The following is a 25553-nucleotide window of genomic DNA, read 5'->3' on the forward strand; positions in this document are numbered from 1 at the left end:
TATATTTTATGGTATATTATCATTAAATGTACGCGTTTTCATATTTATAGTTTTGATTTATTCAGCATTCTGAAATAGTCGAGAAAGAGTTATGCTCTTATTGTTGGCGAACTCTTCCATAGGTTGGCCGCTAAACGCTTTACTAATATAATAGAAGCTACTAGCAACACGAGTGGATATGACAATTTCTCCTAATTTACCTACACCCTTAAAATAATACTGTAAATGAACCATGTTTGTTTTGTGTGGACGTGTATGTGAATCTTGAACCATAAACTAGGTCTTTTTGGGGAAGTGGATGTGAGAGGCAGAGAAGTCATTTACAACCAAGTATGCAAGTTTTGCTAGGGATTTTGAGTCGTCTATCTTGGATTGGGATATATCTGGGTGTGGGTTGTTGCCGGCTGTTCCTCATCTCTTATAGGGCAACTGGATAATATGATGACACACAACATGATTCTTGCGGGATCAGTGGGACTTAAATTACAGATAGGCCAACTGTCACCGTAGAGCCCACCACTCCACATGGCTGCGCAAAGCCATCCCCTTCCCTCCCCCCTTTGCTTTTCCCCTATTTAAAATCCCTACTTATTCCCTTTAGATTTTATCAAGAGAGCTTCAGATTTGGAGACTTTTAAAACCCTTCACTGATCAGTCTTGCTTAACACACAGAAAAACTCAAGTTCTAGATTGAGCTGCAGGCATGGAAGTTGCCATGGAGAAACTAGAGGATGACTTGTTCTTTGCAGACTTAACTAAGCAAATCTCCCTTCTAATTATGGATGATGAGGAGGACCCTATGGCAACTTACCCTTCAGTTTCTCTTCAGGTATACACTTCATTTGCGGTGATTGTAATCGTTTATCTTCTTCTTCTTCTTCTTCTTCTTCTTCTTCTTCTTCTCCTTCTTCTCCTTCTTCTTCTTCTATACTGGATACCCTAGCAACTTGTGGACGTAGCTCATATTCATGCAAAGTGATTTCCGCAACCTCTTTTCCCTCTTTGCATACTCTTTGTTTATTCCTCACATTTGGAATGAATAAGCCAAGCGATGTGCACAAGAAGAAAAAGAGTGTGCGGTAACCATGTTAAATATTAGTGTCGTTGTGTGTGATTGTTTACTTTTGAGCTCTTGATCGCGTTTATATCGTTTTATACTTGTTCTATCTGGGAGATGAAGGGACTGATTAATTGTGCTTTGAATTTACAGGCTTTCTCTTGTGCAATCCATCCACCTGCACATCCTGTCTTTCGGTATGAGCAATCCTGCAGAAGAGAAACCAAAGGAACTGGAGTTTTCATCCCCCAATCAACACATTCAAGAAGAAAGCACAGACAGGGAAGGTTTGCTTCATACAACCCAAAATCCCACAGATCGTCACAAGCTGATCACAACAAAAGGATGGTTTCCCAAGTATCTTTGGACTGCGCTTTTAGACGGAAAAATGGATGAGATTTAGAACCAAAATTATCAAGAATTATTGTACAAGGCAATAAATTTCTGCTGATGAGTCCCTTTGCCAAACATGGCAAGCTTTAAGGCAAGGCAAGGAAAGGCTATTTACTTTTGTTCCCTAATTACTCTGTCAAGGGGAAGCTTACCAAAGCGTATAGGTTTGTACCCCCTTTGAATTGTACATGTGTGGGGGATTTTTAAGTTGGATATAGGATGAGCTTTTCTCTAATTCATTAAATCGTTTTATTTTGATTTCAATTTGATTATTTGTCCAAAATGTTGTATGGCATTAGCTTAATTTGAATTAAGTCAAGATATGTGAGTTACGTTAGTTGATCAGGGCAATTTGTTCCCTTGCTTGCACCCAAGTTCGAATTTTCCTCCCCGTAGTATGGAATAGTTTAGAATAAGGAAATTATTTCTACACACCTTTTTCTCCATTTTTATACTCTGCTTGTTCTTGTTTGTTGATTTTCTTTATTCTATTTGATCTAATGGTTAGAAATATATAAGCATAACGTGTAAATGTGGAAACAGATGGTGTGTTGAAATCCATTCCGCTAAAATACTAGCCAAAAATGAAAGTTCGATTGAAGGCAACATAAATGTATGCCAGATCTAATGAGAGTTACATTTGTAGTAAAAACAAGTACTTCAACCAAGTTACCCTAGTTGGTGAGCATAAACCCAATTGGGAAAACAAAGATCTTGGCACGGATTGAGGTGCAACATTCAGACAACAAAGCTTGGCAGCTTGCTGGATCTGCAAATTGGAAGAAAACATCTTGGAATCGTTTTATGCTTGGAATTATGGAAAGGAAAAAAAACAGATGATGTGGAAGTTACAAGCATGTGAGCTATTTGGTTGGTTGCAAATCAACCTATAAAGGAAAGCTATTCATTTGGGTATAAACATATGTTCTTGTTTAAATTATTGGAATCAATTAGGGCCGTTGGCAAAGGAGCTGCATCATTGCAGATCATTGCGGGCATCGATTTTCAATTTTCTCTTTAATCATGATCATACATAATTAATCATGACATAATTAATCACTTCTCTTTTCCTCTCTGAACTTTGCATGATGTTTTGTGATTGCTACTTTATAGAGTCGTTAGAGTAGTATGATTGAAGCTTAATCACCAAACCCTACTCTCATCATTATTCACTAAACTTTTTCATTTGCGATGTAATCAAGCATCTAATTTAAAATCAATTAGCAACAAATTAATAGGTTCTTGGTCGGACTTTCATGGCATAATAATGAGGATTATGTGGTGCAAGAAGTGTTACATTTTCATCATGAAATTTTACATGTAAGACTCATCTTGAGTTGTCAATTATTATGAAAAACAAATAACTTGAAAGTCTAAGTAATTTGATCTTCAATTTGTTTGATTCTCATAGTGATTTATATTGATTGACAAGAATCATGGAATCGAGATACTTCAGTTGGTTATTTGGAACCCTAAGTAAGATATACTGTACATACCTTGGTGAGACAACATTTTTGGTTTAATAGTGATTAGGTGTCTCTCTCTATTAACTATAATAGGCGGTTTTAAAGGAACCCTAATCACTATATTAAGGATGTCCCTGCTTTCACAATACACACGTTTCATTATGAGCAAACTATATCATTGCTGAAACACTTCTGTTTGGTGAGAGTAGAATACTCATTTATCATCTGTAAGAGTTGTGTCTTCCGTATTCTACAAATAAGTTAATTAGTATTGGTGTATTAAATCTGTGATCCTAATGTCTTGTTGTTCTTATGATTTCATAAATATCTTACGTTAAACAACTCAACAATTTCAGTAAACTTAAAAGTAGCTCTATTATACTACTATCAATTCATTTCTCACTTTAACATGAACAGTTTTCGCTAGGGTTCGAAAACAACTCTGCAGACTCTTCCCTCAGAATGTCACGTTTCGATAGTACAACTATATGCATGATCATGCATTTGTTTCAGAAGGCATTCCTTTCATTTTCGATGCCATGTTTGAGTTCTCTCTTTAAAGTCTAAACACCATATTTTCCATTTCTTTTAGGAATTCTTTTCGGTTCTTTTTCTTATATAGTTTTCAACTTTTGTGTCCCTTCCATGCTGGCAGCCCAGCAAGCCACATGACCTCTCACTTCTGATACAGACCCTGTCGGCTGAGGCTTACATAGAATTGTTGAGGGTGTGAAATCATAATTATCATATATCGAAAAATTGAGAAACTATGTATGAGTTTATTAGGAGTTGAGTTGAGTCTTTCACGTTTTATGGTAAAATATCAAAATCCTTTATGTTATTAGAATACTTTTCTAACGTGTTGAATCAACACCCTATTATTAATATATTACGATAAAACTTTAACTTCCTTAAAAACTTCAGTAAGTAAATAATTCTTTTGTGTGCAAGTGACCCTTTATCATAGTAGTGGAAAGGTGTTGAGCCCTTGTATGACGTTATGGATTCAAACTCTGGCGTTAGCTAATCTAACAAAATCTATCGTTTGACAAAAAAAAAAATAAATAAAATAAAATAAAATCTTTTTATGTAGTAACGTTTCCAAACTGGTAGTGGAACAATAAAAAGAGTGAGACTGACAAATTATTGAAAACAAATAAGAATATTTGTCAGGGAATATTTGCGTTGATTTTGCTTTGAGATCTAGATAGCTATTAGTTTTATTTATTTTTCCTTCTTTTTTGGATGAGATTTGAGATTTGAAATTTGAGATAAGGGATTTATAATTCCCAAATTTCAAAATAAACAATCGGTGAATTATTCAACGAGAATGAATCCAGTGGTGCCGCACTTACGTTTGTGTCCATCCATATCTTGGAATGGAATTGAAAGCTCAACATTTGCTTTTAAAACACAAGAAAATGTCACGATTCACAACTAATGATAGATAACAATACGGAGATTCTTAGCAAATTTTCGGTTATATATATATATATTTACATTTTATGTAATCACAAAAGGAGAATCATGCAAAAGTCCGCGGTAGTTTCTTACTTTAACATACCTTGAGATTTGATGAATTATATAATTTAATTTTCAACTCATATGTGATGAGTCTTATGTTAGTGTCTTTTATTTTTATTTTTTGCAACAAATGATGATATCTACACTAGGACGGTGAGGGAGTAGGCTAAATCTTACAATAGATTAATCATAATAATGTTGTTCATATTCATCTTTGGCGAAAATCGAACATAAGACCTCTCACTTACATATAAAGATGAATATAGTACTAAGTGACAGTTTATATGGTAAAGTAGAATATCGATAGATGGAAAATATATATATATATATATATATATATATTAACACTCTACATATTATTGAATACAGCCTACACCTATTTTCTCCATTAAAATTTATCTTAATAATTATATTCTCGTATTGCCCGCATACCCGACGCTACTTACACTCCAAACTTTTCACACACACCCCCATACTTTCTGCGAACTCTCCACTTTTTTTCGGCCAAAGAAATTTCATTTAAACAAGTGACAAGATCTATTGGCTGCCAAAATAGCCTACTTTGTTTCTCCATCATTGTCTCCCTCATAATTTTATTTTATGCTTCCCTCCTTTTGTCTCCAAATTTAGTTTATTTATTTGTAAACCAATCTCTCTACGATATAGAAAGATTGAAGATAAGGGGCTCTAAGCGGTCACGAGCGAAGACGTGCCGAAGTGAAAGCTCCTGGGATTATTGAACGTAAATCTGTGCACGAGCCTATGCAAACAGGGTTAAAAGCGGTAGATAGCCTGGTTCCTGTAGGCCGTGGTCAACGAGAACTTATGGGATAATAATTTTTTTGCACCCAAAATAGGTGTGATTTCTCTATGGTTCTAATAAAATATTTGACAAATATTAAATTTAAGACAATAAAATTAAGAAATGTTAATATAATAATTAAGTGTCAATGGGTCACAAAGAAGCCACACTCATTTTGAATGCAGAAAATTTGATCTCAGATAATGGAGGGTGGGAGTTACAATTATGTTCAAGTGAATGATTTTGACTTTTGAGAGCTTGAGAAAAGTAAGTTTGGGGCCTAAATAGTTATTTCATATTAGGGGTATAGTCATTTAATAACAAACTTAAAGCTTAATTTTAGCTACGCACTCTGTAACTCTATTTTGATCTCATTTTGCTCATGGAACTCAAAAAGTCACCACTTTACTCTCTAAAACTAAAGATTTGTTCCACTTTGACTCTTGGATTCTCTATTCTCCCTAAAACTTATAGGTTGCCTTCTGAAACATATGTGGAACTCAACATCGAATAAGACTATGCTACATGTGTAATAAACTTGATTATCAATCTCTATTATTCGTTAACATTCAACAATAAGAGAATATTAAGTTTAAAATAAATTGAAAAGATGAAAATAAATAAATAAATTGATTAGTTTGGCATACCCAAATCAAACCCACATAAGAAATGAACAAATCTAAGATAATGTGAAGCGAATTTTGAGTTTTATAGAGACGAATTTCAAGTTTAAGGGGGTAAAATGGGATCAAAATCGAGTTCTAGGGGCAAAGTGGAGCGAACTATGAGGTTTAGGTAATAATGTGGGATTGAAATCGAATTCTAGGGGTGTAAGCCTAAGTTTAATTGGGAAAGTACTTAGGGTGGGTAGAAAGTATGTGATTAAGGTCTCACATGATTCACCACTTTGTAATACGTATTATTTTTTAGTTGTAAATGAGAGGTATTTGGTTCGAATTCAATTCTCCCTAAGACAAAATCGAATTAAAATTATTATGGTTAATCCATTATGAGACTTATTCCAATATAATTATTAATATCATTAGGCCTGGTTGCACAACGTAAGACCCAAACTCTGGCCATATTTCGGTTCAGGTGGGCCAAGGCCTGAAAATGTATTTCCAGTCCGGGTCTGTGCGGCCCATATTTTAGGCGGAGACCACAAAGTAGTCGCTGAACTGAAGTACACAACGCAAACACTCACACTATCAACGCTTTCGAATCTCCGTCAATGGCGGACCTCTCCTTCCTCGCCCTCCTCCTCCTCCTCCTCCTCCCGCTCGCCCTCCTCTTCCTCATTCTCTACGTCATAGTCCGGCCCCACCCCGTCAACATCCCAATCAAGAACCGCCACGTGTTCATCACCGGAGGCTCCAGCGGAATCGGTCTCGCCTTGGCCCACCAGGCCGCCACGGAGGGCGCAAGAGTCTCCATCCTCGCGCGCTCCCTCGACAAGCTCGAGGAAGCAAAGAACTACATCCAGCTCTCCACCGGCATCGACGTGTCACTCTTCGCCGCCGACGTCCGCGACTACGACGCCGTATCGAAGGCAGTGGAGGAGGCGGGTCCCATCGACTTGTTGATCGTGAACCAGGGGGTGTTCGTCGCCGAGGAGCTCGAGAAGCAGGGATTGGATGAGGTGAAGTTCATGGTGGAGGTGAATCTGATTGGGAGCTTCAACATGATCAAAGCCGCTCACCCCGAAATGAAGAAGGGAGAGGACCGTGGGCCCCGCTCGATCGCGCTGATGTCATCCCAGGCCGGCCGGGTCGGAATCTACGGCTACACGGCCTACTCCGCCAGCAAGGTCGGGCTCCGTGGCTTGGGCGAGGCTCTGCAGCAAGAGGTGATTTCTCACGACATTCACGTTTCTCTTGTATTCCCGCCAGACACAGACACCCCTGGTTTGGCTGAAGGTAAAACTGTAAAAGAGTTGTAAATGTTGGACGTGGAATTTGATTGTTTCGCCTTGAGTTTTCATACGAGCGATATTCTACTTTAAACTAATACAAACTGCTAAACATGGGGAGGGGGATTCGAACTTGGATGCATTGGATTGTTAAATGCAGGTAGGGAGATTCAAACTTTGGTGCATTGGGGAGCACATCCGCTCTAGACAATGTGGCTTCGCGTGATTTCGCTCTAATTTTGATATTCAATTGTTGTAGAGAACAAGAGGCGGCCGCCGCTGACTGGCATTATAGCGGAGTCGTCTGGGGCGATGAAAGCCGAAGATGTTGCGAAGAGGGCTTTGGATGGCATTAAGTCCGCTTCTTTTATTGTGCGTTGCAACTTTGAAGGGTTATTGTTGTCCATTGCCACTGCTGGGTTGTCTCCTCGGAGGTCGTTCGTTATGGCATTTTTTGAGGTGGTTGCAGGTGGTTTGTTTCGCCTTGTTGCTCTGTGTTTTCAGTGGAGTTGGTATACCAGCATACAGAAGTGGCAAGCACAGAACAAGAGTAAGTATTGTTTCATATCGCGGTTTAACGGATTATGTTTTAGTTTTCGGTTTGATCTTACTGCATTAGAGATTGTATTTCCCAGACACATTGCCAATTGTTTGTATATTTCCTGTTGTTATCCAAACTGCCTAGTTTAACGAATGATGCTGCCGGGCTTAGATGTTTAATGCATTTGAATTGCTCGTATTGCGTATCCAACTTTGCAATATGGTCCATGATGGGAGGGAATGCAGGACTAGCACCGTTGTAGCTGACTTTGAACGGTTGTCATTGCTAGTTAGTAGGAGATGAACTCATGAAAGTGAATGCTGCTCCTGCTTATTCATCTGTCGTCGTAGAATATATGCCCCAACAGTGGCATCTTAGATTCTTAAGAACCAACTTTCCCTCCTATCTAACGCAACAGTCTGGGAATCCGATTCTTTTCTTTTTGGAGTGTGCCATCCACGCACCGTATTTTACTTCTTACATACCTCTTGATAATTTCTGTCCGTTGATCTTCTTCCATTCATCCGATCCGACGATTGAAAATTAAAAAGGTGTGTGAGAAGTAAAATGGGATGTGTGGATATCACACTCCTTCTTTTTTCTGTGATGATTTCCTTGCATGTTTAGTTATGAATGAAACTTGACCAATTCTTGTTTTTCCTATGATTTTTAATTTCAGGGACCTGATATTCGTGGTGCTTTGTATTGCACTTAGACTGCAGCTGTCGGTTGTGCGTTACTTTGGTCCGTCGAGTCTCTGACCTCATCCAGGGTCAAATCTAGTTGTAGAATAAAAGAAGTATCACTACAAAAATAGGGATAAAAATATTTTTAAATACGTGTAAGAGAATATGGTAATTATAGTAAGAAATAAGATAATTGTAGTAAGAATAGTCATGCAAGGTGTTTCCACAAGGATTAAATAAATAATTTGTATTTAAACTAATTCTTAATTGACTATTTAAAACAAAGTTTGGAAAGGGTTTGATTTTGAAATTTAAAATAATAATAACGAATTTAATAAAAAACCCAAAATGACTTTTTTCAAAGCTTGAGATGTCTTGAACATATAAGACCGTTGTCAAGACACCTTCTTAGATGCCAAAAAACTCAATTAACCCTAAAATGTCACTTTGACAGCATTATGCGTTGCTTTCATTATTTAATCGTCATAAATTATCCACCAAGTAGAAAAATGTAAAACTTTGACACGAACATCCTCCAATTAGAATTACTTCAAAACTCGTCCATTTGATCAATTTTTGATCAAGAGGAAGTCGAATATCTTACATTAAGAATATCAATCAAGGTATCAAAATTTCACCAAAATAACCAATAAATTGTAACTAAAAGTAAGGTAAAATATATAGCATAATATCGACTCATCAATAGATGCCAGGAGATTGAGACAACTCTTGAGATTTCTTTTGATACACTTTGAATTTTGTTTCTAGTTGATTTATTTCGTTGTTTATATAGATTACCTGAGGACAGGTGTCAGGACGGTTGATCAACGAGTTTTTTTTAATTTAATTTTATTTTAAATGCGTTGTATTTCATTCCCCGCCAAAAAGTTCAATATGTTCAGATGAAATTGTTTTTTGCGGAACCAGATCCCCTCCGGACCCAATAAAACTAAGCTTGTTGAGTAAGGGATTTGGGCCGTTAAAATTTGATCCAACAGCTACAAACAGTCCCCTTCTAAAAATTATAATAATTGTAGCCGTTGGATCAAATTTCAATAACCCTGATCCCTTGCTCAGCAGGCTCAATATATTTGGGTCTGGAGGGGATCCGCTTCCCTTTTTTGCCTCGTAATTTTGTTGTCGTAAATACTAAAGATGAGGTGGCATACGAAATTTAGGCTTGGACATTAGTGTAAGAAATCATTCCTCCTTATCTGCAATTCATGAATTTGAAACATATGCGACAATACATTATTAGTCTAGAAAAAACTTTATGCACACATAGCAAATTATCATTTGTTTACAAGAATGAACGACTTTTTACCTGTAAGAATCCAAATATCTTCTGTGTTAAAATACAAACTTGTAAATAAATTATTCTAATCAAAAAGTCGTTTCGACTGAACCAATACCTAAGAAAAGTTATTTTCCTGCACTTTTCCTCTTATTTTTTAAACTTTACATTGTGTTTGGATGAAGAAATTTAAGATTACTAAAAAAATTCCAAAATGACGGAAATCGAAATGACAGAATTTGTTTTTCTAGAATGAGTGAATTTTTTTGTTTGATTAACCTAAAAAAATAATGAAATTTTGAATGCAGAATTTAATGTGCATAGTCATGAATATGCAAATGAGAGATGGTAGTTAGAAAATGTGTTAATAGTGATGGTGGTGACGGTGACATGGGTCACAATGGTATGTGGCAGTGGTCACTCATGATTAAGTTTTTTTTGTATATTTTAATTTTAAGCTAACTCTCATATAAATTAGAAAATGACACAGATTTATATAGAATTAGACTTGGAAATTAGAGGTCCCAAATTTCCAAAAAAAAAAAAAAAATCATGCAAAAGTTCTAAATTATTACGTTAATGAATCTAAATAAGAAAACAGGTGCATGTGAATTTTAAATTCTGATTTTTGTTCGAATTCTAAGTTTATTAAATCAAAACAAACCACTCAGTAATACCATTTGGTGGTATTCCTTCTCACTTGGAAGTGAGAGGTCTTAGATTCGAATCTTGTGAACGGATAATTCAATACCAAATTAAACTACCAATTGTATGACTTAACCGAATTCTTTTTTTTCTTAATATAAAATTATTGATGTACTATAAAGAAAAAAAAATCAAAACAAAATCGATGGACAGAAACAAACCGATTCGTGAAAATGAGATGCCCATTCCGAAGACCAAAACGACGGTTTTTTTTTTTTTTTTTTGTGGGAACTCCAAGACGACGTTGTTTCGCATTTCGGCCCATGAATGATCCAGACGTGACTGCCAGCCCGAGTGAGTAGAACCATTCAGACCGTTATCTTAAGGCCCTCTCCTCTGATAGGTCGTTACAATCGCCACCTTCCTCCAATTGGGGAGCAACTTACCAACAAAGCGAAACGAATCGAGGCTGTCGACTCTGCTGCTCAGCACTCAGCAATGGCGTCCACACTTCTGAAGCGAACGAGCTTCTCCGCAATGAAATCAGTGGTCGGAGGCTTCCAAATCGGAGCTCAATCAAGAGCCTACGCGGCGGCTGCAGTCGGGACCGACTTAGTCTCCGCCGCACCCAATGTTTCCCTCCAGAAAGCTCGCACCTGGGACGATGGTGTCTCCTCCGACTTCGCCGCCACTCCTCTCAAAGACATTTTCAAGGTTTGATTTTTTTCAGTTATTTATTTAATTATTCTGTTAGTTTTCTGGTTTCAGTAAAATTTCAAGATTTTTGTGGCTCAATATTTTGTGAAAATTGTGTTTCAGGGCAAGAAAGTCGTCATCTTTGGGCTTCCTGTAAGTTAATCTCTCTGTTTATATCATACGTTTTATGTAATTAGATATATGTTAGTGAGAAATGCCAAATTTAGGGTCAGTAAAACACTGAAAAATTGAGTAAATTATGAATCAAAAGCACTGAACTTTTGAATCTTGTGAGTTTCTAGTAGAGGAATTTATGTGGGTATTTTGTTTTCGATATGTCAGGGTGCCTTCACCGGTGTTTGTTCTGCGCAACACGTGCCTAGTTACAAGAACCAAATTGATAAGTTTAAGGCCAAAGGGGTTGACTCTGTGATTTGTGTAGCTGTGAATGATCCATATGTTATGAATGGCTGGGCAAACAACCTCGAAGCCAAGGAAGCTGTAAGTTTTCTCTTTATATTGAGTACTGCCTTCTTGTATCTCGAAATAAGTAGGTTTTCAGGTTGCGCTGCTCTTAGTGACTTGAATTGAATCAAAAGTAGATAGATGGATGTCTGAATCATCAATCCCAAAATCAAATTCCAAATTGTAGCTAGTTGCATTCCTTGTCTAAGCGGCTAACTTGTAATAGTTCATGAGTCAGTCTCGAGGCTAACTTACTTGGAGAACAATCGAGGTTTTTATAGTTGTGAATTTTTAATTTCTTTGTTTTCGCTTGTACATAGTACAAACCTCATTTGGCAATTCCTTCAAAGTTTAGCAACAGTGCTTTATTGATTCAATGTAAACTATCACATCATCAGTTTACTTATTTGAAATTTGGCTAAATAGATTGAGTTCTACGGGGACTTCGATGGGAGCTTCCACAAAAGCTTGGAATTGGATAAAGATCTCAGTGGTGCTTTGCTTGGACACCGCTCTCAAAGGTAATAACCATCAGTTGTATTTGTTTTTGTGTTTTGAAATTGAGTGTTTTTGGTCTCTTGATGCAGATGGTCAGCTTATGTGGTTGACGGGAAGGTGAAAACTCTAAATGTGGAGGAAGTCCCATCAGACTTCAAGGTTTCTGGCGGGGATGTAATTTTGGGACAGATCTAGAGCTCTTAGTTTTTATGACAATTTACACACTGCTTGATCTATATGATGAGACATGCCATCCATCTGCATCCTTAATAATCGAGCTCTGTTGAGTTTAGTTTGTGAATAAGGTTATGAAGAAGCCTGAGTTTCGGCATGAGATATCTCAGCTAGTTTGAAGTTTTCGCACGTTATGGTTTTACGACTGGGGCATGTCCCGCCATTGGCTTTGTTTCCCAGTTCATATTTTACCCAAGAATCCGACCATATTTTGCAATCACATTCCCCTGTTTTTGTTTATGCATTCCTAATTTATCTGTCAGGTTTAGTTTGGTTGGTGTGTAGCTTCAAAGGGTTTCATAATTGATCATTGAACTCATTTTGTATGGTGGGAATTGCCACGATTTTGGGCGCTGCTCTGTTATGCGACATTCATGGTGCTACCGTAGAAAATACTTTATACGAAGATGGTTGGGGTGTAGATGCCTGCTTAACTGAACTCAAGCAGAAGAAACTTATTCAAGGTCACACCAGTAATCACTTTTGGTTTGAAATCGTTAGTTTTTGATTAAGTAATTTTATTGGTAGCTTCCAGGACTAATGAAAACAAAAGACGCAGGACATGTATGTTATAAAATAAGTTCAAGCAGTTGCGACGACTGCTATATATTAGGAATTCCCACCAGAATCCACTTAATACTAAGCAAAGGAAAGGAAAATGTGCAGGGCAGGAGAAATAACTCATCAACTGCGGTTTCTATGTTGCATAAATAGGCAACGAGCAGGACGCAAAACCAACCAGCGGTTTGGCTCTTCGCATAACGTCACTTGCTGGGGTGTCTAATGCTTGACAGGTAAAACACATGCCGTGCACTCTAGAGGTTAAACACAACCTATTAGGAGTTGAGCCAAATCCAAACTCCGTATGGCATCAGTGTCCGCTCTGCAAGAAAAGCAGGTGTACGTTAGGTGTTGCTTCGCATGTAATACAAACGGAAATAAAGTTGGGCAAATGAAATAATAATGCACATTTGAGAAGGCTTCTGTGTATCAAAATGTTGTTCTTGGTTCTATATTTTGAAAAATGGTTTCAGATTTCAATATTATCTAGCAACAATCAATCAATAAAAAAAAAATGGTCCAAAATGTAAATTTATAGAACCTGTGCAGAAGAAACTTCAACTCGGTCTGCTGTAGCAGCTTTGACACGAGAGGGTGCATCTGAACTTTCATCACCAACTCTCCCATTATTATTACAAGAATGAACAATAACAGTCTCTAGCACACCTTTTCCCTTGAAGGATAAGTTTGAAGTCCCTCCTCCGCTAGGGCAAGAAACAGGAGTAGGGGCTGCAGGTTTCTTTGGAGTAAGGTCAAAGCGCTCAAACATTCTTGCAACACCAGCAATTCCTGCATTCATCTCACGTTGAACTCCTTTGCTCAGCTCCTTGACTGAGTTGTTACGAGCAAGTAGCTTTTCCTTAAAGCCCCGAGTGCTTCTTGAGATTGACTCTTTGTATCTTTCACAATTTTCAAATATGAGTATAAGAAAGGAGTCAACATCAACTTCAAAGTGAAGTACAGCAGTAGAATTTCTACCTGGCTGAGGCAGCAGACAACGTGGATTTGATAGAATCAGGCAAATTGACAGTCTCGGACGGGCTTGGTCTGTGTGGACCATCAGGTGATGGCCGGCCATAAAGCATTCTGGAATGACCAAGAAATGGTAAGCCACCGGAAGATAAAAAGAAGAGATGAATACCACAGACAACAAAGATGACAAAACAAGCTTAAATCATATTCATGTGCCACGAGATAACACCTTCTATCCATCCACTTCATATTATATTGCAAACTACATTCCAGGTGACCAGCACAAGGCAGTAACTTTTTGCAAAATATTCATTTTGCATCCGTGAGTTGGATCATATATCCATTTCTTGTGTATGTACTAGAATAAAATAAAATTTAAAGTGCATCCACATTAGGGAATAACTTTTGGCCTTAGTTGCATACCTTGGTTTGTACGGGATATCACTATTGGCAGCAGTGCTGCAGATAAAAGATGGTGGAGATTGAATAACCGATGGCCCTTGAGAAGTTGGCAAATCTTCTGGAGAAATTGGGTATGTTTGCTGGAAACCAGGCACATTTTCATGATTGGAAAAAACAAAAACATGGGAAGGACCTAGCCCAGATGATCTCTGTCTTTCCCTTCTGCGAGCATAACGAGCTCTGCTAGAAGCAGCAGCAAGATGCTGCATGATGCGCTCATCCAAATCGGAGTCATCTGAGAAAGATTCCTGAAAAGTTCAAGTTGGCTGTCAATGAAAGACCCGTTCTCAGCAAGAAAAATTAAGTATTACCAAATTTTTTATAAAAACTCACGTGCTCAACATCAAAGTCCTCAGATGAATCACAAGTTTGGGGTGCCATGGAAGATGTTTTTCTTGACCTTGAGTTCCTCTCATTTTGTATAGCAGCTAGAAGCCCTTGGCTATGCAAAAAATAAAAATTTCATTGAAACATAACAGAAAGAAACCAAGAAGTATCACATGCATGAGTTCGAGAAAGTTACATACCAAGCAGGATCCTTCAGGGAAAATAACTGCCAACAAATTGGGCATTCTTTACTTCTTTGTGACCTAAAAGAATGGCAAGATCAATAAGAAAAAAACCAGTCTCAATTAGGAAACAGCAAATTACAAATTTTCATGGGTAGACCAAGGAGGATGGATAATAATTAAGACATTAACCTATAATAACATAAAGTGGGGTTACCATTCTAATATACAGTGAAGATGATATTCATGTTTGCAGCTGGTTATCTGAAGCAAGAAGAAATTCTAGGGTTAAACACTCAGATAAACGTCTAAATCTATGAGTGCAATACTCGCAAACAAAGAACATATACAAGATATCTAGCATCCATTCTGTGCTACAGTTATTTGGTACGACAACAAATACAAGATAACTAGTTTTCGCGAAATAACTTTAGCATGATCACAATCATCACTGTGCATTCTCGCTCGTTCATCTCTATCAAATCCCAAACAATCCGAAAGATTGTGTTAATAAAGAATATACTTCACTGAATCATCATGCTTTATGATAACAATATACATCAAATCAAACACAAGATTACAGATTGTTTTTCCATCAACCATGTTTCTCAGCAACCGAAAGAACCCCAAAAATTCTGATAAAATAAAACAAATTATCCTAATTGACTAACAGATCACAGTTTATTTCAGCTACCAAAAAGAATCACACAATCAGAAATCGCAAAAGCAAGCACTATAATCAGACTACCGAAAGCGATCTTAAATTCAAAATCCCAATCAGCATTACAAGACTGACCCAGTAAAGACTGTCAGGTGGGTAAGCACAAAACACTGAGTTCTACAACAATACACAGGCTTTTCAGGTTTTCAAGGATCATACAGTTGCTGGGTCGTCGCAGTTGAAGGGCTCGAGGCAGATGCTGCAGGAGTCTTCGTTGGAGTCGTCGAGAAGATCCGGGGAGGATGAAGGCGGAGCTGAGACTGGTTTTGGGTTAAGAGAAGAAGAGGGAGCGAAAGACGCCATTTTTGAGCAATGCGGAGGGGGAGAGAGAGGTGCAGAGGGAGAGAGAGGTTTATGGAGGAAGTGGGGGTGAATGGTGTGGGAGGAAGAAGAGAGGGAACCCTAGAAAAGTTTTTTTGGGTGGGGAGGGGGGGAATGAAAGAGTAAAGGGTCAAAGTAAGGAATTTTAGGGAGGAGAGAGAGATAGAGAGGATCATGAAACGCAGCAGCAAAGCTAAACACCGATTCACACGCTTTGGTTTGATGGAATCAAATGCTTGATTGATGAGAAAAATACAAGGAAATTTAAAAAAAAACTTTCGGTATTGTTTATTTTAACGAAAAATCATATTTTTACACTAAAAAATTTATCTTGGTATTATTCACTTTATCCTTTATTTTATCCTTATCGTTAAACTCAACGTTTTCAAGTCATTTTCATTAGTTTTCCTAAAAATATAACCAGTCTCAATATTGTCTAGTTTTTACATTTTTTTCTTTTTCATTTGGTCATTTGGTTTTGGTTTATTGTTGGCAATGGCAAAGTCAAGTCAAGTTTTCTAGCAACCCACTACCTTCGCAATTTTCTTACCAAAAAACTAAGCAAGTCTCATTGTCTAGTGAAAATAGCTAAAAACACGTTCTTCCAATTAAAAGTGATGTTCAGCAGAATTATTTAAAAGTGCTTAAAAAGTGGTTCTTACAACAAAGTGATGTTCGGCATAATAATTTGAAAGTGTTTACAGCTCATATTTCTAATAAGTGTTTATAAGTAAAATTAACTTGACCAAAAGTAGTGTGGCGGAGGATATGACAATTTCACACTTCAACTTTCTTATATAGGTAATTACTAGTGAAAATGAGAAGAAAAAACTAACATTTGATGGGAAAAAAAAACCCTCCACTATCCTAACTTTGGTTTTTCTTTTTAAGATGATCCATTAATTAGTGTAGTATTGATCTTGATTCTTAACGACATAGTAGTTTTAAGTGATAAAAAATGAGATTTTCCCAAATAAAAAGGACTTTGGAAGAAATATTGTGTGAGATCATGATATTCTAGGGCTGGAGTCAGGCTAATCGGAATACAACTATTTTAGAAGTCCGATCATTGACTCAACAACTTCTATCACAGTGTTGCACATATGGATCAACGATGCGGCCATCATTTTGTTGCAAAGTAGTGGACGAAGTCCATCAATTTCGTTGAGATTGACCATGTTTGTTTGATAAGGTACGGAAACCTGATCCGGTATGGAATCATTTAATTTCCCTATATTCTTGAAATTCCTACAATCTAAAGATTGGCGTGCGCCGCAAGTAATCATAGTCCTAAGAGGATGCACTATCTACTCTAGACATCTCGGGGATTCTCATAGTTTAATACGGATTATCCTAAAAAAACTCTTTCTTGACTGGTATAAATACACTCTTTTAGAGTTCATCTCTAGTAACTTAATTATCTGATCCTTATTATTTTGTCTAGTCCCTGAATCTTAAATATTACTTACTACTTAATTGTCGGAGAACCTTTAACCGTCACCTCACTGGTCCTTAAGTTGTTTGTTGTTTTACAGGTAAGCGAGTTTGTGTATCTCCACCTTCTAAAAGGTGCGTGAAAACGATTACAACATATAGTAAAGTGTAAGGGAATAGGCCAATGATGTTAGATTTGATTAAAGCTTAATGAGGGATGACTCGTCGTTGGATTGACCTTCCAACAACTCCAACCCTCCGGATCTCTTCTATCAAGTCCATCGGATCAAGTGATCCGAACTTTTGAAATTTGATCCAACGGTTAAAAATAAGAGCTTCATTTAAAAGTTATAATAATTTTAGATGTTGAATCAAATTTTAAGGATTGGGATCACTTGATTCGGTAGTCTTGGTGGAAGAGATCCGGAGAGGATCTCTTTCGCTCCAACCATACTCCTTCAAGCTGACGTGTCTCTCCCTGACAATTTCGTTTCTCACTCCTATTACAAAATTAAAAGAAAACGGACACGAATACTATTCCCGCTTAATATACGTTATCTTCCCTCTACAATCACAGCAACCACCACCCCCCCCCCCCCCGGCGCGGGGCCCGGGGGACCGAGTCAGCGACTCCTTTCATGCGGCTCAATGTTTCTCAGCTCCTCCATCTTCCACTCTCACTCCCAACTCAGAATCCCCGCCATGCCCATTTTCACTTTCACTCACTAAGCCTTAACTCTAGGCTTTTCTCCTTCAATGGCATCGTATCCAGTTGTCGTCCATTACAGGCCATTCTCAACACTCCCCTTGTCGCCACCGACGCCGAATCCAAACATGAACCCCTCACTGTACGCTAAATCTGCCAATCCCACGTGCCTAACCACGTGCTCTACGTAATGGAAGAACTGGGGTTCGTCACGCCGACGCCCGTATAGCGGCAGGCTCTGTCGACTATATTTTCTGGCTGCGACTGCATACTCCACGTGCAGGTCAAAATTTGTAAACCCTTTGGTGCCGTAGGTGTGTTTTGTAGCCAAAGTTTGAATCTTGTTGTGTGATTTATGGTAATTAGACAAGTTCTGGGAAGACGCTGACGTACCTGCTTTTGATATTTTCCGTTGTGAACACTCGGAGATTGGTTGTTCAAGCTCTCATTGTGGTCCCCACTGGGGAACTTGGGATGCAAGTTCGATTCTCTTGCACTGATTAAAAATGGCTGCATTGCATTTGCACTTTGTATGGTGTAAATTATGCTTATTTTGCGTAAGTGAGTTCAAGATGATGAATTTATGCGTATTTTATGTGCAAGGTTACGAAGGTTGCTTGGATTGGCCGCGAAGCCTAAGGAAGGTGAATTCGAGCAGAAATTGTGTACTGTTATGGTGCTTTTAGATGGAGGAATGTTGACCAAGCACAAGAGTTGGTTAAAAGTGCTGCAATTTAGTTTATATTGTTCATTTTGTTTTACATGTGTTCTATGATTTAGATTTCTGTAGTTGTATGATGTTACACAGAGATATTGTATTTGAATGATGTGGTTTAATCGGTGCATCAATGCTGTTTCAGGCGGAGCCCCCTACTATTGTGGTGGCAACTATTGGGAGTTTGTCCAAATGCTTGAGAAGCAGATGATTAAGCTTGAATCGATGCTAGTGCTGGTAATTGATGAGGTAATTTGGAATGCAATTTGGTGTTTAATTGCTCATTAGCTAGTTTTGTGTGGCAGATGAAACTTTTATGAGTAGAGTGAGATATTGTCCAAAAGGTTAATCAAGTTTGTCTGAGAATAATGAACTAACGTCGTATATTCACTGTTTGGTTAGGTTGATTTCATGTTCAGTTCCAACCAAGTTGCTTCTCTTCGAAAACTTTTGACATCCTACTCTTCAATCAATACTCGACAGACTGTTTTTGCTAGGGCTTCTATCCCTCAGCACAGACGATTTTTACATGACTGTATACAGCAGAAATGAACCAAGGTTTGCTGATGTAGTTCTAGTTCCATGTCACCTTTATACGGGTTTCATACAATGCTCCCTAATTTCATGTGTCATAATAGTATGTTTGTGTTTTACAGAATGATGCAATTCATGTCCATGTTAATCCAATTCAGCCTATGCCATCATGTTTTTACAGCATACATTTGTTATACGAAAATTCTTAATTATGCAACCGACTCCATCATTCTCTCTGGTTTACCTGTAATTGAATAATGTATTCATGTTATACATCTGCTTTTTTGGTACTTTTTTTCAACAATTGTCTTCAGTCACATTACATAAGAGATGTCTTTGTTCATAATGATCTGATTTCGAATATGCTAATTCTGTTAATACTCAGCAGATATGCCGTAAAAACAGAAGGAACGAAACCTTGCTGTCCTTATTACAGTCTGATGCACCAACAACAACAACAAAAACAGCAAAGCTTTTTTGCCACTAAGTGGGGTTGGCTATATGAATCCTAGAACGCTATTGCGCTCGGTTCTGTGTCATATCCTCCGTTAGATCTAAGTACTCTTAAGTCTTTTCTTAGAGTCTCTTCCAAAGTTTTCCTAGGTCTTCCTCTACCCCTTTGGCCCTGAATCTTTGTCCCGTAGTCGCATCTTCTAACCGGAGCGTCAGTAAGCCTTCTTTTCATATGTCCATAATGAAATTGAGGTTTCACCATAAAACCAATTGACAATATGGAGAGTAGCCCAATACCATATAAGCACATAGCAAACATTGGCCCTCACCAATGTGGAACAACTCTCAACAGTCCAAACCATTGTAACCAATTTTCTCTCATATTTCCTTCAGTTTCGGCTACTCCTACAGTCTAAGGCACCGCAGTCTGCAATTATTTTTGTTGGCGAACAGGCTTTCATCACATATCCCTCTTTGTGATTTTGTTTTCATGCTGAAGTAATCATATGGTATTGTCCTGCAGCTGGGCATAACTCTGATTTGAACTTAAGTATTACTCATAATTTTACTAATGGTTTACCCAGAAGGTAAACCTCTAATAAAGATGCCACTTAGGCATGGTTCATATACGAGTGCTAGATATCTAAAATTTTAAAGCTTATAATCTGTAATTGTTGATTTAATTATAAGTTTATATTTTGAATGATGTAGGTGGGCTATCCGTTCTATTAAAATCATCTCTAACCGAGCCGGCCAAAGGGTCATACTCATCTCCAATGAAGGTCTGGGCCAAAAAATTTAGGATCCACCAGGCCATAAATCAACCAAATGGCTAACGGGCTGGAATAAGAAAGTCAGCAAGCCAGCCCAATTTTTGAAAGCCCAAATGTGTCTAATGGTAAGGTCATCTCCAACCGAAAGGGCTATGTTTAGCCTCTATCTAGATTATAGCTCTACAAGAAATTATTTTTTAATGAAGTGCCAAGCCATATTTATATATCATCTCCAATTGAAAGGGGTTATTTTTTAGCCCTCGCAATAATTTATTATTTTAAGTTTGTTTTTTAATTTTTGGTTAATTAAATTAAACTACCATATTAAAATAAGGTTTCCGGACATATTTTGAATGCCACTTGTCACTAAATGAATAAGCATGCGAATTTCTTGTCTTTATATAATCTCAATAACTTTTCAGATAGGATTTTGAGTAACACGTGTTGCTAAAGTGAGTAACTCTTCATATTTCTTATCTTTATGTAATCTTAATAATTTTTTGGATAGGATTTCCAATGTCACGTGTCGAGAAGTCATTGGTTATGCAAATTTTAGATAGGATTCTTATCTACGTGACACTGCTTATCTTTAATTTCCAATGTTAATAAATTGACTAGATATTAGGGTAGAATTCATACACATTCATCTTTGTCCTCTCCAATATCTCTTGTCATTGTCTAAAATTTGTTATTTCAATTCAAGTTTGCAATGAATTCCAACTTTGGGTCCTCTTCGTATTCCAACTGGGTCCTCATCCAATTTCGAATTGGAAGATAAATAGGCGGAGTGGAGACGAAAAGATGAAGAGTCCAATGAAGAAGACGAAGCATTGCGCAATACAACATTTATGGCAGCAATAACTGGGGCCTTGGCGTGTGAGGAAATTCAGGAACAATCTCAATGGGGTGCTCTGTTGTTGGTTGCTCTTACAAAACACAAAAAAGAGAGATCACACATGAGACTCTGATGAATAACTATTTCAACTTAAACACGGTGTACCCATAAGAGGATATCAAACGTCGCTTTCGGATGAGATGTCATGTCTTTGAGTGTTTGCTTCATGATGTCCAACACGTCATCTATACTTTCGGCAGAAGATTGATAGAGCATACCGTTCTGGTTTCTCACCTCACCAAAAGGTTATTGTTGCACTCCGAATGCTGGCTTATGCCTCCCCAGCTGATGCGAGGGATGATACATATGGTACGTCTGAGTCTACAAGTCTTGATAATCTTGCTCAATTTTGTCATGCAATTATTCAGATTTACAAAGAGAAGTGTCTTACTTTATTGTGGCTTCTCGACGGTTGCCTCGTTTGACACATGAATCTGACATGCTTTCTTTGGAGTCCTAAGATCCCAAAATGACATTACAGTACTCAGGCGTTCACCTCTCTTTAATAACCTGACAAAGGGTAAATCACATCAAAGGGCATCAGTACAATATGTGATATTACCTAGCAAATGACATCTAACCAAAGTGGGTGACACTTGTCCAAGCAATTGCAAACCCTGTGGATGACACCGAAAAATGGTTTACCTTACAACAAGGGGCATACCGGAAAGATGTTGAGAGATCTTTCGATATTCTACAAGCACGGTTGAAAATCATTAAGGAATCAACAAAAGGGTGGAGTCAAGATAAATTGAACTTCATCATGATGTCGCGTATTATATTACACAACATGATTGTGGAGGATGAGTGAGATGACTATTGATGAAGAATCTGATAACGACCAAGATGATCCAAATAGGACAAGGATGGCTCATGCAAGAATATATGATGGGCCTAATTTGCCTTTGTATGCAAGAACTGCTAACATATTTTTAAATGAATACATGAGGCATCATAGGATCATACGTTCGCGTATCATAAACAAGTACTTACAACAGGATCTTGTTGCACATCTTTGGGCAAAAAGAACAATGGAGTAGGCGTAATAAACCAAATGTTGTTTAAGTTTCAATAACTCCCCAAGTAGTACTTAACTATTAAAGACTACAATTGAAACTTAAATATTGTTTAAGTTTAATGCAAGCATTTCCTTGCATTAAATAAAAGTCAATTCATCCACTAGCTTTTCTAGGTAAATGCTCCCAAAGTAAAAAAGCGAGCGTACTCTTGCTTTTCTTTTATAGCACTCCACATGGTCTACATCTTTCAATATAGCCCACCGAAATGTGATCTCTCCACATGCTTTTCTTTTATAGCACTCTACATGGTCTACATCTTCAAACAACATGCTTGTTGATGTGAAAGGAAAACATTTTGTGAAAGTTTTTCATTACTTGTTAAAATGCTGATAGAAATTACTAACACAAAAAAATCTTGTACTTTGTTTCATGTTGTTTAATTTTCAATGTAAAGACTACAACAACTTAAATTTAAATACTACAACAAATGGTTATAATAATGATCTTCATCCGCCATTGTAGGAGTATAGTCGGATGTTGTAAACAACTCCTGCCGGGCCATAATTTTTTTTTTTTTCCTATCAAAATATGCCTTACTCATTGGAGTATAATTCATACAGTCCATTTCCATGTTCTTATCATCCATCTCTTCTTGTATTTGCCAAAGGCGTTTTTCTCCGCCATTAATCGCATTGAGGAGACCATTTCCTCTCGAAAGGCTAACTCTTCCTTTTCCTTGCCATTTTCCTTCAATTTTCTAGCCTTGTTTCATCTCATAGCCTTAGGTATGGAAGATTGACCTGGAGACAGATTTTCTAGCCTTGTTTCTTCAATGATAGGAGATACTTATTCGTCCCCAACTGTATGTGATGAAACATTTCCGAACACTGGCACATGACCAAATCTTTCTTGAGGTGGATTTTGAAATAACACCTACTTTTTACAAATTTTCCGACAACCTTGATGAGTAAAGGGTTCTTTCATGTCATTCATATACAATTACTCAGCTTGGCCTTCTTAGAAAATATAATTATAAAAATTAATTTATGAAATTAAATATTTAAAAGAACTTGTGACAACACTTACTTTGTCGTATAGATTGACTCTGCTTTAATGTCTCATTTCGGCCGTTATCACGTCTTGATGCCTTTTATTCAACCTTGAATGAAGATGTTTTTTCCATCTTGAAGAACAACTATCATGGTTTCTGGGGTTCAGTGGAGTGGTGCCTTCGTAGAACTCATAGTACTTTTTGGACGTACGAGTCCAAATACCTTCACTTGTTTGAGAAATACCATTGAGACTATCTTCCGAAACCCACAAAGAGCTTCCATCTTTCTTTTTTTCCAGATCCAAGCCTTTCTTTTGGTTGAAGATGTGGTCATTTGAAAATTCTTGAAAAAATTAAAGGAAAGATTATTGGAGAGGTAAGAGAATGGAATGTGAAGAATTGAAATAAAATGAGGTAAGATAGTATGGAGCGGTGAAAAGGATGAGAGAAATGGTGTAGAAATGGCTTAGGTATTTATAGGAAAAAGAATTAGAATTATAATTTTTTTTTTTATAAATTTCGTCTAAAAAATTCAAATTCCAACAGCTACATAACGTCAGCTAGTCGTTTCTAGCTGGCGTTAAGATGCCATCATGTTAGGCTATCTCCAATTGAGATGGCCAAAGGGTTATAGACCAAAATATAATCCGTTTTGATACAAAACCCATCTCCATAGAAGGCTGGGCCAAAAAATTTTGGAACCCACTGGGCCATAAATCAGCCTAAAATGGTTAGTGGGCTGGCCAAAGAAAGCCAGCCCGATTTCTGAAGGGCCAAATGTGTCCAACGGTAACATGACGTCATCCTAACGCCAAGTAGCAATAGCTAGTTGACGTCATGTAGCCATTAGAATTTGAAATTTTTTTTTAGACATTTTTTTAGACAAAATTAAAAAATATATATATATATTTTTTTTCTATAAATACCTAAGCCATTTCTACACAATTTCTCACATCATTTTCACCATTTCATACTAGCTTACCTCATTTTATTTCAATTATTCACATCATATTCTTTCACCTCTTATAATAATCTTTCCTTTAAGAGTAAACTGCTGATTTGCCCCTGAAATATCACTTAACTTTCGATTTCCCTCCTTAACTTTTTAATTTGAAAATTAAGGACTTAAACTAATTTTTTTGGCCGAGTTCCCCCTTACTGTTAGTTTTTCATATATTTCATCTAAATTAATGTTAACTCTTATCACGTGCACACCACATGACTTTCCCTTGAGGACCAAATCGTCACTTCACTAGCCCTTCAGACACAAAAACTATAGAATCACACATATTTGCATATGTTTACATTTTCGAAATTTAAGGTTTTCAATTATTTTAAAGAATGAAGCGTTTGAACTACCCTTACATGTTGTGCACCATTTAACAGAAATTTGGATGGAATGAATGAAAAATTAACAGTCCGTAATTTTTGTAATTACATTTTCTAGGGACGCCAAGCGGAGCAATTGTAAATGGATGACATGAAAAAACCCTTTACTCATCAAGGTTGTTAGGAAATTTGTGAAGGGTGGGTATTATTTCAAGATCCACCTCAAGAAAGATTTGGACCTACGCCGGTGTTCGGAAATGTGTCTTCAAATACAGATGGGGATGAAGAAGTTTCTCCTATCATTGAAAAAAACCAAAGCTAGAAAATCCGTATCCGAGTCAATCTTCCATACCTAAGGCTATGGGACGAAACAAGGCTAAAAAATTGAAAAAAAAGTTCAAGGAAAATGAGGAGTTAACTTTTCAAGAGGAAGTGGCCTCCTCATTGTGATTAATAATAGAGCAAAATGCCATTACCGGAAGAAATGAAGGGTAGACACGAAGAACGGGCAAAACAAATATAAGAAGAAATAGACGATAGGAACATGAAAATGGATAGTATGAATTATACTCCAATGAGTAAGGCATATTTTGATAGGAAAAAGAGGAAAATTATGGCCCGACGGGAGTTGTTTACAACATCCGACTATACTCCTACAATGGCGGATGAAGATCATTATTATAATTAGTTGTTGTAGTCTTTAATATTCAAGTTGTAGTCTTTAAATTTAAGTTGTAGTTTTAATAGTTAAATTGTTCTCTTTAATATTTAAGTTGTTATAGTCTTTAAATTGAAACTTAAACAAGTAATGAAATTTAAACAAAATGAAACAAAATACAATATTTTGATGTATTAGTAATTTCTATCACCATTTTAACAAGTAGAGGA

At 37.2% G+C, this 25553-nt stretch overlaps 4 protein-coding genes and 1 pseudogene across 5 annotated transcripts; 4 read left to right on the forward strand and 1 right to left on the reverse strand.

The window, feature by feature from the left end:
* The first annotated feature begins 286 nt into the window (after positions 1-286).
* Positions 287-1795, forward strand: LOC103954119. The gene is made up of 2 exons (XM_009365923.3): positions 287-829; positions 1211-1795. Exons 1-2 carry the CDS (start codon positions 704-706, stop codon positions 1451-1453), a joined length of 369 nt encoding a protein of 122 aa, XP_009364198.2. The 5' UTR covers positions 287-703; the 3' UTR covers positions 1454-1795.
* Positions 1796-6421: 4626 nt separating this feature from the next.
* LOC103954121 (3-dehydrosphinganine reductase TSC10A-like) lies at positions 6422-8638 on the forward strand. The gene is made up of 3 exons (XM_048572088.1): positions 6422-7158; positions 7411-7701; positions 8372-8638. The coding sequence occupies exons 1-3, from the start codon at positions 6474-6476 to the stop codon at positions 8377-8379; spliced, it is 984 nt and encodes a 327-aa protein (XP_048428045.1). The 5' UTR covers positions 6422-6473; the 3' UTR covers positions 8380-8638.
* A 2087-nt stretch (positions 8639-10725) lies between these two features.
* LOC103954122 (peroxiredoxin-2F, mitochondrial) lies at positions 10726-12430 on the forward strand. The gene is made up of 5 exons (XM_048571992.1): positions 10726-11031; positions 11137-11166; positions 11356-11514; positions 11905-11999; positions 12066-12430. Exons 1-5 carry the CDS (start codon positions 10816-10818, stop codon positions 12169-12171), a joined length of 606 nt encoding a protein of 201 aa, XP_048427949.1. The 5' UTR covers positions 10726-10815; the 3' UTR covers positions 12172-12430.
* A 321-nt stretch (positions 12431-12751) lies between these two features.
* On the reverse strand, positions 12752-15951 carry LOC103954123 (E3 ubiquitin-protein ligase RHF1A). 2 transcript variants are annotated; one of them, XM_018649133.2, is made up of 8 exons: positions 15595-15860; positions 14932-14978; positions 14733-14795; positions 14539-14647; positions 14167-14453; positions 13750-13857; positions 13313-13670; positions 12752-13093 (listed from the first exon to the last, which is right to left on the reverse strand). In XM_018649133.2, the coding sequence occupies exons 1-8, from the start codon at positions 15736-15738 to the stop codon at positions 13082-13084; spliced, it is 1128 nt and encodes a 375-aa protein (XP_018504649.2). In that variant the 5' UTR covers positions 15739-15860; the 3' UTR covers positions 12752-13081. The 2 variants fall into 2 exon arrangements, with proteins under 2 accessions (XP_018504649.2, XP_048427948.1); XM_048571991.1 differs by lacking the exon at positions 14932-14978 and having other exon boundaries at positions 15595-15951.
* Positions 15952-18478: 2527 nt separating this feature from the next.
* The window catches only part of LOC103936897, a 33358-nt pseudogene continuing 26283 nt past the window's right edge, over positions 18479-25553 (forward strand).

Source organism: the organism of the source record quoted next, unplaced genomic scaffold, assembly GCF_019419815.1.
Source record: "Pyrus x bretschneideri cultivar Hongxiangsu unplaced genomic scaffold, Pyrus_bretschneideri_v1 Contig6, whole genome shotgun sequence".
Lineage (NCBI taxonomy): Eukaryota > Viridiplantae > Streptophyta > Magnoliopsida > Rosales > Rosaceae > Pyrus > Pyrus x bretschneideri.